The sequence below is a fragment of the Rhamphochromis sp. 'chilingali' genome (genome assembly GCF_963969265.1).
Source record: "Rhamphochromis sp. 'chilingali' genome assembly, chromosome: 6".
In the NCBI taxonomy this organism is placed as follows: Eukaryota; Metazoa; Chordata; class Actinopteri; order Cichliformes; family Cichlidae; genus Rhamphochromis; species Rhamphochromis sp. 'chilingali'.
In genome coordinates, this window is record NC_137933.1 from 23,745,416 (window position 1) to 23,763,483 (window position 18,068).

The 18,068-nt window shown below is 40.3% G+C and overlaps 1 protein-coding gene across 2 annotated transcripts; it reads right to left on the reverse strand.

The window, feature by feature from the left end:
* Nucleotides 1-1,265: 1,265 nt before the first annotated feature.
* crispld2 (cysteine-rich secretory protein LCCL domain containing 2) lies at nt 1,266-16,495 on the reverse strand. 2 transcript variants are annotated; one of them, XM_080885361.1, is made up of 15 exons: nt 16,359-16,495; nt 13,731-14,089; nt 12,204-12,322; nt 10,248-10,380; nt 8,905-9,020; nt 8,407-8,507; nt 8,142-8,324; nt 7,998-8,058; nt 7,817-7,883; nt 7,341-7,471; nt 7,174-7,217; nt 6,981-7,053; nt 6,200-6,275; nt 4,912-5,042; nt 1,266-3,159 (listed from the first exon to the last, which is right to left on the reverse strand). In XM_080885361.1, the coding sequence occupies exons 2-15, from the start codon at nt 13,998-14,000 to the stop codon at nt 3,108-3,110; spliced, it is 1,557 nt and encodes a 518-aa protein (XP_080741487.1). In that variant the 5' UTR covers nt 14,001-14,089; nt 16,359-16,495; the 3' UTR covers nt 1,266-3,107. The 2 variants fall into 2 exon arrangements, with proteins under 2 accessions (XP_080741487.1, XP_080741488.1); XM_080885362.1 differs by having other exon boundaries at nt 13,731-14,130; nt 16,359-16,480.
* Nucleotides 16,496-18,068: the final 1,573 nt, after the last annotated feature.

Sequence of the window (18,068 nt, forward strand, 5' to 3'; positions counted from 1 at the left end):
AGTGCGTTTATTTACAGAGGGTGATATCAAACAACAATAAATCCCCGTGTTTTTCCCCAGACTCCCGTGTCGTGTCCTCCAAGTGCTCTCTGCTCCCGTGTCTGCACTCCCGGTGCTCGCTGCTCCTTAAGCCTTCCACGCTCCTCCTGCGGGAAACAATAGCGGCAGTAGTCAGGACACTGAACAATGGCAGGCATACACTACACGACCAAAACCTAAACTGGGTAACTAACGTGGAGTCCCAAGCAATGATCCCGCGTCGGTGGGAGCTCCAAGACTCTAAGTAGCTCCCCCGACGAGCCCTGATCAGCGGCAGGTGTGTGGCTTCGGGTGTGGCCAGTCCTTCCGCAGGGCCACACCCCTCAGGCCTGCAGGTGGCTGAGCTCCATCCTCCAAGCATCCCCGCAGACATAAACACACACACTCACATCTACAATCATGGAGGAGAGCAGCAGCAATACCAAAATACATATAATAATAATAATAATAATATAATACATAACTGCTCAGGGATCCTGGGTCGCCCAGTCCCAGGACCCTGACAGTCTTAATGTCTGCGGCAACAAACAAATGAGATTCTTCTGCTTTTACCCTAGGAATCCTTTGTGATGCAACAAAACAGCCTGTTTGCAAAGTACTTCTTGAGCACAAGAAAACATAAAGTTGGTCTGAAACCAGGAATCTTTTTTCCTTAGCAGACAGGGGATTTACTGGGTGAGTACAAATCTTTATCTCCATTGACAATGGGAGTAAAACAGTCATCACACAAGCCAGTTGCAGCTGTTTATCAGTAGGATAGTCAGGGTCCTGTCCAACGAGGGCTTAACTGAAACTGAACATCTGCCTCTCATATAACCCCTGGGCTTATGAGGAGTTATTATTGCTTACAAGATTGTTTTTTCCCTCTTTCTCCATTCAGCCACCTTTACCCCAATCATAAATAACACATGACCTTTGGCCTTGATTTTTTAATTGGAATTACAGGATGATGATATTATAGTCATGCAGACAGACTTCTTTCTTTCTTTCTTCTTTCCTGTATTATTAAGACCCTATTGGCAGATTATGTGTAAGTCCGTGAGAAGTGATCCCTATTTGTGTTGCTCAGCTCCGCCCATTATGCTTGTGCCCACAAGAAGCAGAGCCAGGTTGTGAACATGGTCAGTTATATTTTTCCAAAGATAATGGACAAATCCTGGGTGGCCTGGATCTAAATTTCATTCATAATTCATGTCACACAGATTTTAGTCCAACATTGAGGCCAAAGTACATTTAATACAGTTACAAGATCTTATTAAAATACATTTTTTTGCAATCTGCACAGGCATTGGTTTCAACCACGTTACTGTGGACACCAGTTAAAGCCAGACTTGTAACATTTCATGGTCATGAAGTCAGGACCTTATGTAGCTAAGAGTAAGCTAAGGGTTGCTTCACTTTTCTGGATATGGATATTATCCTTTACTTAGTAAAGCGGCTCATTCTTCAAATATTATTGCTCACAAACACACGAAAAAAAAATCACAAAATAACACCCATGATGCGTAATGATTTCTAAAATATCATATTTGACAAGACTTTTTAATTTAAAAGAAAAAAAGAATTGTGTACACTGGGATTTGTAAGACACTCGATTTTCAAACTGTGCAAAAAGTATAGAAGGCACCCTAAACCTGTATAAACGCAATACATCCAAGACAATTGAAACAAATTCACACAATTACTTAATTTTAATCTTACTGTATAAAGATGATTCAAAAACAAAAATCTTAGTATTTACAGATCCCACAACTTTACAAAACCTTTAGCGTTTTCCACAAAATTCCCACATAGAAAAGATCTAAATACTAAGCACAGCGATAGGACTGAGGTAGGATAAAGAGACAGGAAGTTGGAAAAGAAGAAAACCAGCAGGTAGGTTAAACGGGCTAAATGGGACTATGATGTTGGGTGTGTTTTGCAGGAGGGCAGCACTTCTACACAAAATGGACTTTACATTTATTTCATTCGTTTCTACTGAGTATCATTCCCTCATGTCTGTGCATGTAAAATTATATCACAGAGCTAAATGAAGAGCAAAACTATTAATCAGACCTGACCAAACACAACCGTGCTTTAATCCACTATGGTGAGAGATATTACACTTGTCTCCTGTGTGTTCTGCACAGTGTTAGTGTCAAACCTTCACAACGTGGTCCAGTCTCTGAACAAAAAGCACTCTTTGTACCTGAAACATGCAACACATTCAACGGTCTCACGTGGGAAGGGGGGGAGCATTTTGCATTTTCATGAAATGTATTTATTAGAAACAAAGAAAAGAAGAAAGCACTGAGCAGTTAATAAATATAAATTGGGATGTTACTACTTATTATTATAAGTGCACAAACTGTCTCACCTACACCGGCTCTCCATCCACATGGCAGGCACTGAAGCAACACTAGTCTTCTTAAGGAAAATATTACTTCTCTCCAGCAGTGCCTGCTGCCTTTATACACATTCATTTCGCAGAATATTTGTGCTTCAAAATTTCTGGTCAAAAAAACCCAGCAAAACATCTTTGCTCACACTAAACTTGGACTTCGCTGCTAAGAATTAGAAAAGCAATGATGAAGAAGAGGGCTATATATTTTTTAAATGGCTAGAACTTAAACATGTTATTATTTCTTTAAAAAAAAACAAAATATAATATATTCTGTACACAATGATTAAATACAGTGTGATCTGGATACATTCCTGTGTATGAAAAACAAATAACACTTGTAATAAGAACACCAATGTAAACATATTGCTTTTTGTAACACAAGTCTAACTCAAAACTTCCAGCACCAGCTGTTCAATGCATTTTATATAATATAATTAAAAAAAAAATTCTGTATTCACAGATTATGTAAGTCTAAGAAAAGATGAAGGAACATGAAGGACTATCAATGTGTTGGATGAGTGGATGAATTTTACTGTATGACTACTGTTTGTTAACTGAGTGGGGAAAGTTTCTGTCAGTCAGATGGGACAGACAAACAGCCATGGCATCAAAGCTATGGGCACTTTCTTCTCTTCGAGAGCAGCTGAGGTGACTCTGTTGGTCTTCAGGTTACTGAACTTAAGTCTCACTGCCTCACAGTAAAGACTCGGAAGGATCCTCCCTCCATGTTGCTTCTGCTGCAAATGGACATGACAAAAAAGTGTTAATTTTATCACTACACCATGAAAAAGTATGTTCTTTCAAAATTCTGAGAAGCAAATTTCAGAAGCCTGATCAAAGGTGAAGGAGCAAATGTGGAATAATCTTGCTTTCCCGTGAGTTTGTGTGCTCCTTTAAGTCAAATGAGACCCCTCCAGTTCCTCAACCAATCAGAGCCATCAAAAGCACACAGTCATGGTGCACATGATACATTTAGGAGGAAAGGACACATTTGCAGAATCACTCATTGTATTTATATTTCTGTGACTGAATCTTCCAATTACCTCATGTGTTGAACTGGACGGCTGTAATTTGTTCATTAGCGGAAATATCTCAAAGTCTTGCCATGCTACATAATCATGATAGGCCAGTGCAACTGGTATCTAATCACAAATAATTGTCCATATAGGAAAGCACTCTAAGTGGCTGACAGCATTTCCAGCCTCGAGTAATTGGATAGGATGTGATTACTTCCCCAGTAATCCAAGCTGCCCACCCTGCCATGATGTTGGCACATGGCACAGACTTTCTCTCAGCCATCTACTGACCTCCTATCCGAATGCCCCGAGTGAAACCTTCACAGCTCTGCATTAGATTTCAGAGAATAAGACTTGGCATGCTTTTGACCATTCAGCACTTTGCACACTCAATTGAAATGCCTGAGTAAAGTAAGCAAAGGTCCCATGTGTGGGCCGTCCACACACCAAACCACACCATTACTCTTACAACCCCATATGCCACTAGAACTGGCCACAAGGGCTTCTTTGCCTGAGCTTAGTCCACTGGAGCCGGCCACAGATGTGAGACTGATTTGAGAAGCATAGTGTGCATGAAGGGAACCCACTACTTGCAGTATTACAGTGCACATAAATCAAGATAGGGTATAGTGAATAAAAGCACTTTTCTCTGGCATATTTTATAGTCTCTTTTACAGCTCCAAGGTGTAATGGTTAACACATTCACCTTAAACACGACAGATCCCCAGTTTGAGACTGGGAGGAGACACAAACCCAGTCTCAAGGGGTCACGAGCTAATGTAATCTCAGGTCTGGTCCTAAACCTGGAGAAATGAAAGAGTTGTATCAGGAAAAGCATCCAGTGTCCATCCATTCGAAATAAGGGAGCAGCTAAAAGTGCCTTGTTCTATTTCAGACTCTCTTGGACAGTTTACTTGTCTAAATTTCAGCAAGCTTCTGGTTTTTATTTCAGTTGCATTTGACTTTTTGGTGACTACACTTTATACAAAATTTGATATAAAACTCCACCTTCGATTAACTTTAATTTGATTTTTATTAAATTAACTCCTCCTAAAAGAGAAATAAAATGTCCCTTTTTGATAAAGCATATAGTTTGAGATGGAACAGGTGTCTCTGAATCCTCCCTTGAGTTACTGATGCTGCTGGGGCTTCCCTTGATCCACTGACCTTTTCTTCTTTACTCATGTGTTTTCCCTCTCTATGTGTTTATACACCATTGCTATATTTCGTTTAATAACTAAACTCTGCCTCTCTCTCCCACGGTGTGCCTTTTTGCTATCCTAACTTCCCCCCTGACCTCCAACTAGTAGTGGCAGATGGCTGCCCCTAACAGAGCCTGGATCTGCCGAAGCGTTCTTCCTGTTAAAAGGAGTTTTTACTCCTCACTGTTGGCAATTGCTTGTTTAAAGGGCTACATTTTAAACATAGTTGTCAGGAATAATAGTAATCTCCAAAATCCCTGTGGAGCAGTACCTTTCAGATTGGATGCCATTTTTCAGAACTCCTGTGTAGCTCTTTCTCTTGTCCAGAGGCAAAACATCAACAAAACCGCCATTGGGTTTGATTACGCCTGCATGGATGGCCGCTTTGCAAATGCTGGAGTTCTGTGAAGAGAAGATATGGTGAACTTGAGAGAGGATTTAAAAAGATGGAAAACCACTTTTTCACTGTGCAAACATTACTTCAGTTTAATAATTGTTTAATACAGCATGAAATATATTTTACAGAAAGACGTCAGCAACCACACACACACACACACACACACACACACACACACACACACACACACACACACACACACACACACTCAAGGAGTAGAGTTTGAGCCAGAAGCATGGCTCCAGCAAAACAGACCATGAGCTCTTATCAACAGTTTGGAGTACAATCAATCATTTCTACTCCAAACATAGATCAGACTGTCCATACACCCTACCAGAGATTGTAACCAGACAGTTTATGCCTCATGTTTAACCAACATTCAGCTTATACACCACTGTGGAAACAGATGTGGGTGCCTCAGATTGCAAAGCATTCCTGGGTGCTGGGCATTTGTTATGAGTCAAGTGTGCTTGTTTCAGGACCTCAGAGAACCTGTGATCTGGTTAAGAGTCAGTTTCATCAGTGGTTAAGCTCTTTAAACCCAGCATTGACCTCATGTGAATTCACAGATTAGCAGCTCTAAAATAAACTTCGAAAGTAACATAAAAGCTTTTACATTTTACATCTGATATGTTTAGTCTGAAGGGCACTTTACAGTGTCCTCTCCACTGTAAACATCTTTTTAAGTCACTTCAGAGAGATATTCTAAACCAGTCTTCCTAGGAGTATTTCTTTCTGTGTCTTCTTCAGTGAAAAAGAGGCACTTAGTTTGAGATAATGCTTGAGTGGTAAAGCCCTATAGAGTCAAAGACATTCTCCGGTTTGTCATTTCATTACTCCAATTCTCCATGATCCTATGATTCAGCTGTTGTTCATGGCCATGCAACATAATCACGCAGACATAATCATTCAGACATCTCCCCGTTTTTGCTGAGGAGGCCAACAAGTTATAATAAACAATCAGCTAATTTTTTTTATTTATTTTTTATTCCTACCATCCTAGCATTATTGGAATAAAACATACACTTTAAAAGCACATAAAAGTACACACCAGCAGGTAGGTTGTGTATTAGTTGCACAAACTGAAACACATACGTTTACTTGATTGTGGTTTATTGCCCCTTAATTCAGAAGATACAGATTGGAAGCTAGTGTTACTTACATCTGTGTAAATCTTGTTTCCAATAACAGGCGACCAGTATGAGGGCTGAGCCTTGCAGTTCTCTGGACAGAAGACTCTGAGAAACAAATTGCACTTGAGTATAAATCTGACAGACAAGAGTCATAGAAAGATGTTTTGCTATGGGAGGGTTTCTTCAATAAGTGGTAATATTTTAGCACTTTCATTTAGCATTCCTATATTCTCAGTTAACGGATGTAGTTGGCAAAAAGACAAACATTTACATTTTATTTTCAACTGCATTATATTAAATTCGAAACTATTTATTTGCTATGCATACAGTGCTGTGCAAAAGTCTTGGGCCACCCCTCCCACCCTTCTTCATATTTCGCTTCCAAGGAGCCAGACTTGTTTGTTCTTGTTCTTGATTTTCAGTTATGTCCTTTTACCCGACAATCTTCAGGGGGATATATTTATTGTTTGTTAAACTATTAATGTATGCTGAAGAATGAAGGTGCTCGTACCAAATTTTGATTTTGCAGCTCATCAGAATTGTACAAACTCTATTTTAGCCCTTTACACCATGTTTCTATGTATGTTTGCACAAGTTTCAAGAAACTATTTCCCATTTTCCTAGCAAAATATAAAGAAATGTGGGGTGTCTCAGAACCTTTGTACAATAATGTAAATAACTAATACAAACACCAAGTGTCCATTTACTTTAATTTACTTTTTATCTGAGAGGACAAGCATTAAATATGTCATCTACTGTTGTAGTAAAAAGCTGTTTTTGAGTAATCAAATGTTGGATGTGTGGTGACACCTTGGACAGTGTGAGTTTGGTTCTTTGTAAGGGCAGATTTCAGCCACTGTGGTGTAACAATCAGCTGTCATTTCTGTCACAGAGAGAGAGAAAAGAAAATCACTTAAAACTCTAATATATATCTGAAAATAATGCAAATCAGCACACAATCGTGACTCAAAGCTCCTCCGAACAAAAGAAATGCTTCACTTACCTTTCACTCTGGCCACTGTGAAGGCATTTCCAGCTTTATATTTACTGTAAAACACATCAAATTTAGAAACCTGTAAAGTCTTCCGAAACCAAATTATTTCATTGTGTTAGTCACAGAAGCAGGCACATTTGTTTCCTATATGTTCCCTTCAGAGTACATATATCTACCTGAGAGACTCAATGCCATTCTTTGTAGATCTGACAAAGAATGGTAACTTATCCATTCTGGAGATATCGATTAGTCCTCCGTTGTTGTCAATCACACCATGATGGATAGCAGCTCGGCAAATACTTGATTGCTGAAACAATGAAAAACAAACGCTGGGTGAAAATCCTGTAAAAATAGCAAAGCTCTTATTTACAAATCAAATACCAAATCAAAACAGTTCCATAATGCGAGAAAAGAATTTAAAAAATGTGAAAACAACACTCATTAGATTAGGATAAATGATAAAACCGGAATTTTAGGAAAAACCTAATACTTGGATGTCCTGAAGCCTATTTTACATACAGGATACATATGAGATATTATTTAGTGCCTTATATGTTGTCGTCCAGTGTGAAACCAGACTAAACCACGTTTACGGTCCCATTATAAACTGCTGCATGATGCAGTAAGTTTGCTTCATACAGGACAGACTCACCACATCATAAGTGACAGTTCCCCAAACTTTTCCTTTCTTTTGCACACAGTTAGCAGGACAGTTGTATCTGCAGAGTCAGAAAGCAAGTTGGCCACCACAGTGCATGGATACTGCAAACTGTGTTATCTTATTTGCAAATCTTAAACTAATTTTACATTAAAACACACTGAAATAACCTCACCTGCTGCAGGTTGAGCCACGGCATTTATCTCGCAGTCTTGTCTCACACTTAATATTGTGAGCTGCAAGGGAAAAAAACATATTAAAAAGTGTAAAATATTAAAATTCATGATGATTTTGATAGGTATACAGTTGCTATAGCTACCAAGAAAAGTGCTGCTGGGAGCTTTTGAAGGCGTTGTCCTGGGATTAGTGTTCTTGGGACTGGAGGGTCTGGACACAGGTTTCTTTGGAGCAATAGTTTTAGGTCTGGCAGTGGTACGAGGTGGCAGTGGGACCTGAGGCTTCTCCACCTCATTCATGTCTTCAATCTCTGGCTGCTGAGAGTCTGTAAAAGGACAGATAGGGTTCAGCTTGGTAACCAGTTTAATGTTAAAATGACTGAGGGAAAATCGCGTGGGTTCGCTCACCTTTGTAGCAAAGGTTATTTCTGCATCCTCCTCCATAGCTTGGAGGGCACTGGGAACAAGGTCGGCCATGCTGGTATGGAGCCTCTCCGATCCAGTTGCCCCTGCAGAAATTTTGAACAATGGGCGTCTTGAGTAAGGTGGAAATTAACCATGAGTCAACGTCACTGGGTTCGTGACCTTGTAGCAAAAACACTCCTCTTTGTCTCTAAGGCAATTACATCTCATAGGCTGTCTAGAAAACAAACTCCTACTCTGCTCTTATTTTCTTTCCCCGTACCTCATAATTACTATTTTTACTCTGACTTCTGGAGGAATTTTAATGGCAACAATATGTCATATGAATGCTTTGGACAGCTAGTGTTTCTTATCTACAGTACAACTATATTAACAACTCAAAATGCAGCTTTTGTGAGCCCTGTAAGGAGAAGGTATGTAAACAAGAGCCTGGAGACCAGAGGTGTTAACGATCAGTACAGCATGGAGGAATACTGATCTTACTTTGGGGAATAGTTGCACACAAGGTAAACAGAATTCTCCCATATTTCTCCCCACACGTTCATCCTTGGGCACACGTGCACAGCGCAGCCCACTCGGTTAGTAGTTGCCCACACCAGCTGTAAAAGGGGAGGGGAAAGTAAATGGCAAACATTAGCACGTACAATTTCCGAAAGGACACACAGAAAAGTAAACAGTCGATCTCGTAACCTAGATTTGTTGCCTCTCTTTCCTCACAACCGATAGGTCCACCATCATTCCAGAGGAAGCACCTATTTAGGCAGTTATAACTAATGAGGCCTTTGGGATTTCCAAGACTGCCTGTTCTGTTATTCTTCTTCAGTCACGTGGTCATCACGTGAACCCAGTTTGCCCTCTGTGACACAACCGGGAGTATTTTCATCATCCAGTTAGAAGGAGGAAATGTCAGTTTTTAATATCTTAACTTGGAAAGAAATTCTCCAAGCCCCAGAACTGTCCACAGTAAAATAACGCAGCTCACGAAACGGAAAGCTCCTGCAGTGGTGTTGCAGATGAATGATGTGCCATTTGACAGGGAATACAAGACATCATATTCGAAAGCGTCTCCAAGCTTTCCTCCCAAACGTGCACTCTCCCCCTTCAGGAATGTTCAGTGGAAGCAGTGAGTCAGCTGGTGAGTGCTGGTAATCCAGGACAGTGCGATTAAAATGTGGTTTGACTGCCTGGACTGCACGTGTATCGGCACTTACAGAGAAAAGGTGGTGATGCTCAGACTTGGCATTGCCCACTCTGCAACATCTTCAAAAGAATCCAGGTCAAACGGTGTGGCATGTCTGGTGGGATGAAAATGACTACCAGATGGCAGCAATCAGGTTTCAGGGAGGAGTCTAAATGTTTCTGTAAACTCATCCCAACATCCACAAAGTAATGTCTGGGGAAGGATGAGGCAGGCTCATTCATTCCTGTTTCTTTTGAGCGTCTTTCTTTCTTTTTTTTTTCTTTTTTTTAAAAAAAACAAACTTTTTTCTGTCCCTTCTCTTGAATTATTTGCATCAAGTTATCAAACTTTGCAGGTTCTTGTAGTAATTGATCAAGTTAAGAGCAGGTTTATAAGTTACTGCTCAGGGATTTCTTAAAAGAGCAGTCCACCAGCTTAAATTTAAACTGTCAGACTCCCAATGCAGCAGATGGTGCAGTGGAAATTTCATGTATTCTTTTTACTTGTCCAAATATGGTGCCAACATTACCCACATTCTGACTTGACCACCAACACTTAAGTCAGAGATTCAGTTGTGTTATGCTATGCAGAGTTAATTGTGGGCTTCAAACAAAGATGACAAACCTTTTTCTTGTATTTGTCTCACCTGGGTGTAATGAGTGCACATTGGCCCAGAGCAATGTTCTGGACACCAGGGATTGCACTCATGAGGGTAGGGGTAGGAGTAGTCCTTCACTTCATCGTACCAGGATTGGACGTGGGAGGAAGGTGAACGGTATCTGTAGGATACACACACACACACACACACACACACACACACACACACACACACACACACACACACACACACACACACACACACACACACACACACAACAGACAGTAGGCTCAGTCACAGGGTACCAGGGGCAAAAGGGAAACATCTGGGGTATCTGCCAGGTGCTTTGGCTAGACTTGAGAAACTACATGAACCTGCCTTGCTCTACCCTTGCTCTAACCCTTTTGTCCTCAAATGATGAGTCTGAATATAACCTGGCACACGGAACAGCAGTCTGTTCCCTCCATAACAGAGGGAATCAAATCAAGCTAAAAGACAACAACAAAAAGAATTAGAGCAAAGCTAAACACAGCTTCCCAGTTTAACAAATCAATTCTAGCTCCTATTATAAACATCTCTTTTTACGGTGTTGAAACGTGCAGAGCTTATAAATGGAGAGCAGAGGGGGAGTGAAAAAATGACTCCGCATCAGGGTTTTTTGGCACAGGAAGAAAAGAAGGGAGTAGGAAGGGGGAATGGGTTTGTGAGAATGAGGGCAGATTCCTGGAAGGGCACCTGCTGCGATAGCCATACACTATTAAACACAGAGGCCTACTGTCTGATGTCCACTTGGACACACACACACAACCTCATTCATATCAGACTCCATATGAACAAGGACTAGCAATACCTATGGTTCATGCACTGACACTTTTGTTATAGTTTAAGTAGCTCAAGTACAACATTCATCACTTTTGCTTAGAGTTGATGATAATCTCTTATAAGGACGTTTAGGAGTCACTTGGTACAAAAAAGCTACAAGAAAACTGCCACTCAGTTAAAGTTCAGATTTATAGCCTTCAGAAAAATGATTGCAAATCTGCTTAAAGGAGCAGTGGAAATAAAGTTGCTCTTAATCCATATAGTAGCTGCTCAGATTTTTTATTCTGGGCTAAAAATGGTGGACTGACTGACTAACAATTCCACCGTGCTAGTCCTAGAGCATGTTTAAAACTCCTGTTGATCAAGCAGCCACCTTAAAGGGCTGAGACCCAACTTTAGCTATGAAATTTGAATTCTTACAAACTCATACAAGCCCTTTTTGGTTTAACTTAAAACGAAAACTGCACAGTTGAGAGGAGGAGTGGGATTATAACTCACTTGTTTGGGACTTAATATTAGGGGGCATGGCCATGTTGATTAACAGCCTTACGTCCACTGATTAAAGTCTTTTATCTGTATTTTGCTTAATACAAATTACCCAGCAAACATGGCTGAAAACCAGGTGTTATCCCCTTCATCAAAACTGGTCACAATAAGGTGAATGAACGCATGTAGAACACAAGCCTCCTCACGCTCTTACAAAGTGAGAAATAAAGTTTTGACTATTGCAAAGAAGGAATTCATTGCTTTGTTTTGTTTTTTGAACAGCAATGCAATGTGGTCAGTACATGGTTGTCAACAGATGTCTAGCATCACTAAAAAAAATTTTTTTTAGCCATTTACAGTTTTTACATCTAAATTCCAGTTTATTTGTTGTGTAGTGAACTTACCTTATTTTGTTTAATATATACATTATATACACATTTAGATGAACTTTCTCTTGCCAGAAATTCTAACAAGGACGTCCACACATCTCAAATGGACATAAAAAAAACATCCATGACATCAGTTAGATGGTTATTCAACATCAAAGGTGGTCGCATTCCTACAAATGTCTAACAAATAATCTACAAAGTACAGAAGAGGATAAGGTCCAATGATTTTTTTTCTCAGATTTTGAAAAAAAGTCATTTTCCAAAATAAAGCAATAAAATATTCATATTTAATAAGAATGTGTCTCACCTGCCCCAGTGAACTGCCAGGTTTTGTCCAATAGACATGAGCAGGTCCTGAGGTCCATGGTCCCACTGACACTCCTCTGCCCACTGAGTGGCAGATCGCTCCAACTCATCATCCCAAATCTGCATGCATATAAGAAAACAATCATTCATCACCTGCTGTATCAAGTGCAATCCACACTATGCTTTCCTTCCCTCAACCTGCTCTTCTGCTCTTGCACTTCCTTCTCTCCCATTAAGCTGAAACTAAGCCGCACACAAGTACAACAATATCCTTAGATGGTGACATTTGAGCGGAGCTCCTAGCACCTGGCCTTGGTCCACTACAAATCTCCAGCAATCACAGCTGAATTATCCAAATTTCCTCAGTGGGATTTATTATAGCAGTGGACAAGAGGGTGGAAAACAGAGAAGATACCTGACTCCCACTTTGGAGGGGGCACTGTGAAGTGACTGAACACTCCATACACCATGGCCCCTCAAAGTACATCCCTTCAGTAAATTTCCAGCCTTTTGGTGGTCGCTAACACATGCACACACAGACAGCACTGTAACTCCAAACACCCTTACACTAACACAAACACATCCACTGCCTGTTCGCTGGAATTTGAGAGAGCAAAGACAGTCTGCAGACATTTTCCTTCACAGTGTAACCACACTCCAGAGACACACAGGCCACCACTGCTTCTCTCAACTTTATGGAGCACGTGGTTTTCAATAAGCTTATTTTTGTCTCCACAATAATCCCTCTCCTACTTTATGTATTAATGTGCCATGCGGTCCCTTAAGTTTCCCTTTTCCAGCCTTATTCTCCTTCCTCTTTTAACCAAGCCGCATGTGCTGAGCTGTTTGCAGGTAGGACAGAGTCAGCATTATTATCCTCCCCATAAAAGCGTGGCACAGCAGGCTGGCAGTAGTTCAACATCTTGACTACATGTTTCCAGCAGAGAGAAACGATTGTTTTTATTACGGCAACACCACTTTTTGTACGTCAACTAAAACCCTGATTACCAACCTCATTGGTGCTGCTGACAGATGAAAATTACCTGAGAAGCTGCTATGTTTATATATCATTATATATATTATATATAATCCTGTGTTCATATCATTTGAGTATATATATCATATATATGATGATACATGGTAAAAGATCTGCTTCTCTTACTATGGCTCTTTGTGATGTCACTTAGAGGAGATATTCCTTATATCGTGATCTCAGGCACAACCTGACTGTGAGCACAGAAGCCCCGCCCACCTACTGTTCAACTCCTGTGTTTGCAAGGTAAAGCCAAAAACATGAAGGTTGGCATAAAGAGAAGCTTGTTTCACACAGTGATTAAACTGATGAGCTGAAGAAGGTTCAATATAAGGTAAATAAATGTAAGACTGAACTGTGAATTCTGCAAAACCACTCAAGTAAAGCAAATAAAAAAATCAAGTGCAAGAAATAAGTATAACAGTTTTTTTCCAGGGTAAAGTAAAAGGTTAGCTTTATCTGCATGATAATACTGAAATAGGTCAATAATCTTACCATGTATTCCATGTTTGAAGCGGTGGGGTAAACCCCACCCCTCAGCTTGTTGTGCAGCTGCAGGATCTCCTCACGGTCTGACCAGAGGATGGCTCGGCGGGTCCTGTTACCAGCTGTGTTGCTGGTGCCTTTCTGCTCTGCTTCCTCCTCATAGCGGCTCAGTAGCTTCCTGAGCTCACTGGAGTCTGGCAGGAAGAGGGAAGCCGAGTCTCTGATGCACAACAGCACGAGGACGAGGACAAGGGGCCAGGTCACTGTAGCGCAGGTCATCCTGACACTTGAGCTGCGTAGTTTATACTTTAGGACTAGACAGCAGCTTGTGGATATAGAGAGGCTCCTTTCACAGTTCCAGATAAAATCTGCAGGGTGGAAATGACGATTCAATGATGGTTTCCTTCCTCTGTGATTCAAGAAAATGACCAGATTACAAAATATGGGCACACACACTTCCCACACTTAACTAATATAGGAGGCACTTCTTCTAATAAAGTTGCAAAATAAATGCACACACCTAGAAACGACTGCACAGCAAGACTCTTCTTTAATATCTGTCTCTCCTTCAGGTTGTTTTTAGTTGATAACTCTTCAATATTCCCTTTGCATTGCTATGTGTTATAACTCCTACTGATGAAGAGTGTTTGGTGATGGGGAGGAGCAGTAAAATAAAATTTCCTAACTCAAAGGTGGACTTTTTTTCTCTGCAGTTCTGCTTTGTGTAAGTTCGGCTTTTGGCCATCTTATGACTGTTTTACTATTTGGGCCAATAGACTCTGATGCAATCCAAAATAACTGCCCTGCAATAACAACATTTCTTTGAGAAGCTTCTGAATGCTTGGTTTTATTTAGGCCAAAGCATAAAAGAAATACTTCAATGTTCATTTTTTTGAGGTTATGAAGGTGTTTTTGTTTATTTGCAGTGCCATAAAATATACTGAAAGGTGTATGAAACAGATATTGGCCACGGAGTTCAATCAACCACTCTCATATAGCATGAACAAAATTATAATCATAAACTTCCATTAGATTTATCTGATAAATTGCTGATTATTTGAGGCATTTTGTTTCCTTTTCAGACACTGTGAAGTGTACATGATCAGCTTGTAACATATTGTGACATTAAATGCTTAAATGATCATTTTTAGTGACCTCAGTCTTAATGTACAAGGATCTGTCTTATTCATAACAACCTCAATTATTTGACCATAAACATTAATATGACATAAAGTGTCCCTAATAAATTAGTTTTATATTCATGACTAAAAATGTATGAAAAAGTCTGTGTACATAACCCACCTGGACCTAGTGCACCTTAATTATATACAACATCCATCCTGTATCACTCCAGTTATTTTAGCCAAGCCAAGCAGCACAGTGAGATCTGCTGAGGGGGACCTGAGTTCAAGCTGACAACTTCTCACTCAGCTCTCATTAGGCAAAACACTGCATTCCTCACACATATTAGGAAGGTTCATAATATTGTGTAACTGACTCTTTACCTGACCTCGCTCCGAAAGGCAACAAGGTGGAGGCAAGACGTCCAAAACTAAAGCTAAACCAAATATCCCTAAGTCATAAACTTCTAGAAAGAGAGAAGAGCAGTCAGTCAGGGTGATCAGAGAAGAAATGAAAAATAAACCAGCTTGCACTGGTTGCTCTTATCCTTGAATCCCTTCACCTCTTTCCCTTTGGCTGGAGATGCAGCCTGAGGTCTGGCATCGGCTCTGTGTCAACATGCTGTGCCAGCTCAGGGAACTGTGAGCCAACAGGCAGCCCAGCCGCCACACCCTTCTTCTTTCCCTGTGCCCCGTCTTCACACTGAACCTCTACCAGCTTCTCTGTCTGGGCCCTTCTCAAGGCTCTCATGAATTCGATACCAGAGTGACAGACAGAGGAGAAAACCTGAACGCACGTACGTATCGACATCTCGTCTATGTAAACTTGACTCCTTTTTCAACTTCTGGAGCTCCTATCTGATCCAAAGACGGACTGACCTCATCTCCAGCTCACCACAAGGCTGAATGTAAACAAAAACACGTGCCATAATGTAGATTCTATCATTTATATAACTTTTTGCAGTTACTTGAAATTTTTGTAATTTGCAATTACTTTTTTAAATTTCATTTTATTGTTTTGGGGGTTTGGGCTTTTTTTTTTCTTCTTCTTCTTCAGAAACCTTAAAGGTCATCATTAAGTAAGTTATTTCTTCTGTTATATCCTGGTCCCAGAACTCTAAAATATAGGCTTCCATAAATGAAATATAATCTTTTGATCATATCGATAACCTCCAAATACACTTAAAATGCTTTGCTCATAAGGTTACTTCCTGCACATAGGGTTTCCATCATGCTACGGCACTTTCCGGGCTGCAGACACTGAAGACCGGTGTCTTGCTAACATCAGAGTTACAATGTGTCAGAAGTTTATATCGCGATGTGAGTGCATGAATAAATCTGCAGCAAATCTCACCAGGTGGGCAGTTCTGCCTTTCCTGCTGTTGCAGAGAATGTGCATTATAAAGTACGGGTTGTTTCGGAGAAAGAAAGAAAGAAAGAAAGAAAGAAAGAAAGAAAGAAAGAAAGAAAGAAAGAAAGAAAGAAAGAAAGAAAGAAAGAAAGAAAGCGTGCTCACCTCTCTGTTTCTTTGTTAGTATCCAGTAGATTGAGTATTTTCGGTGCAGCTTCCTCTGAGCGCCGGAAAGCTGTTAATTCTCTTATGAGAGGAGCAGGCTGCTGCTATTGGTGGTGTTCCCGGGGAACATAGAGACTGTGTAACTCCTGAGAACTCTGAGAGCCTTATATAGAGAAGGAGACCCCTTAGGACCAGAGGAAAAAATTAGTGTCTCTCCCCACTCGCCAGCTTCCCTTAAGCAGACTATGTTCTTGGCACACAGAGCGCACAGTGCGCAGACTAATGTCAGGAGGACATTTACAAATATTGTAAATCAGCGGTCTGTCAAAACAGCCAGCGGCAGGCGGTGGGATTATAATGAGTCATTTACGTTTGGCTTAGATAAGAAAAAACGCTTCAGAAGAAACAAGCGCATAAGTGGACCATCAGCAGTTATAACAAACATGACGAAATTAAAGGACAAACTTTTTATGCCGACGCCAATTCCAGGGTCATTATTATAACTCGAGACCACACACGAGGATCGATAAGTTGTAATTATTGGATTTGTGATGGTTAATAAATAATTTGCCGATGCTTTCTGGATTAGTTCATCCACCACTGTCCATTGGCTGGAAGTATTTTCTGTTCGGTCATAATTTGCATATAAATGCCGGTAATTCACTGTTATTAAAAGACAAAACAAATAGTGCTGCTACCATTTAAAAGAGCCATCAGGTCATTGTGAGGATAATTTATCTCATGACTTACAGCTCTGCGCAAAAATCTTGAGCCACTCTCGATTTTGTTATATTTTGAAAGGAAAATTGGGAATCGGTGAAGCGATTTGCTGAAAAACGTGTAAACAACCATGGAAATAAAGTATATAAGACGCATGTGCGTTTCGTAAGTGCTTGAATGTCAATCTTTGGTGTGGCCACCTTTCGGCACAGCCTGGACGCTCTCAGGCTAGCTTTCTTGTAATTTCTTTAAGTAGTCTTCAGGAATAGTTCTCCAGGCTTCTTGAAGGACACTCAAAGTTCTTCTTGGATTCTTTTTCTTGGCTGCCTTTTGTTCTTTGTCAAGATGATCCTACACTACTTCAGTAATGCTGAGGTCCGGGCTCTGGGGAGGCCAATCCATGGCTCCTAGTGATCCATGTGTGTTTTTCTATCCATCTATGTTTTTACTGCAGTGGCAGTGTTCTTGGGATCATTGCCATACTCAAAAATTAAACCACTGTCAATCAGATACAATCCAGATGGTTTTACATGTTGAACAAAATCTTATGTTACTTTTCTGTGTTTATAATTACATCAGTTTTGACAAGATCCCGAGCAATATTGGCAAAAACAGAGCACCAAATCATGACGAGCCAGATAAATCTTTAGACCCTTCTTGTGTCCTCTACTTGACAGTTTCCTCATTTTTTTCATGGCACAGAACGCCAAGGATATGCCAGATTTTCAGCTAACATGTATCTGGAAATCACCTTGTTGGTGAAAAAACACTATTTTAGGTCAAACTGTTTATAACTAACAATGGCTATCAAGTGCAAGTATGAATGCCGTCCTACATCCTGACTTGCACTTACATGTGGGGACTCATAATTTAAAAATAAATTATTTACAACCCATTTAGGATCTGTAATTTCTTGTGATTGTAAAATCTGAATGGCATCGTCTTGGATTGTCAGTTTAACATGAACATGTAAAACCATCTCAGCCAGAT

Coding starts and splice junctions, on each gene's coding strand:
- crispld2 (XM_080885361.1), bottom strand. CDS start 14,000: ATGACCTGCGCTACAGTGACCTGGCCCCTTGTCCTCGTCCTCGTGCTG. Junction 6,276..6,980: donor CCAAACTCACACTGTCCAAG/GTGTCACCACAC, acceptor TTTGTTTCTCAG/AGTCTTCTGTCCAGAGAACT. Junction 5,043..6,199: donor GAAACAAGATTTACACAGAT/GTAAGTAACACT, acceptor TTCTCTTCACAG/AACTCCAGCATTTGCAAAGC.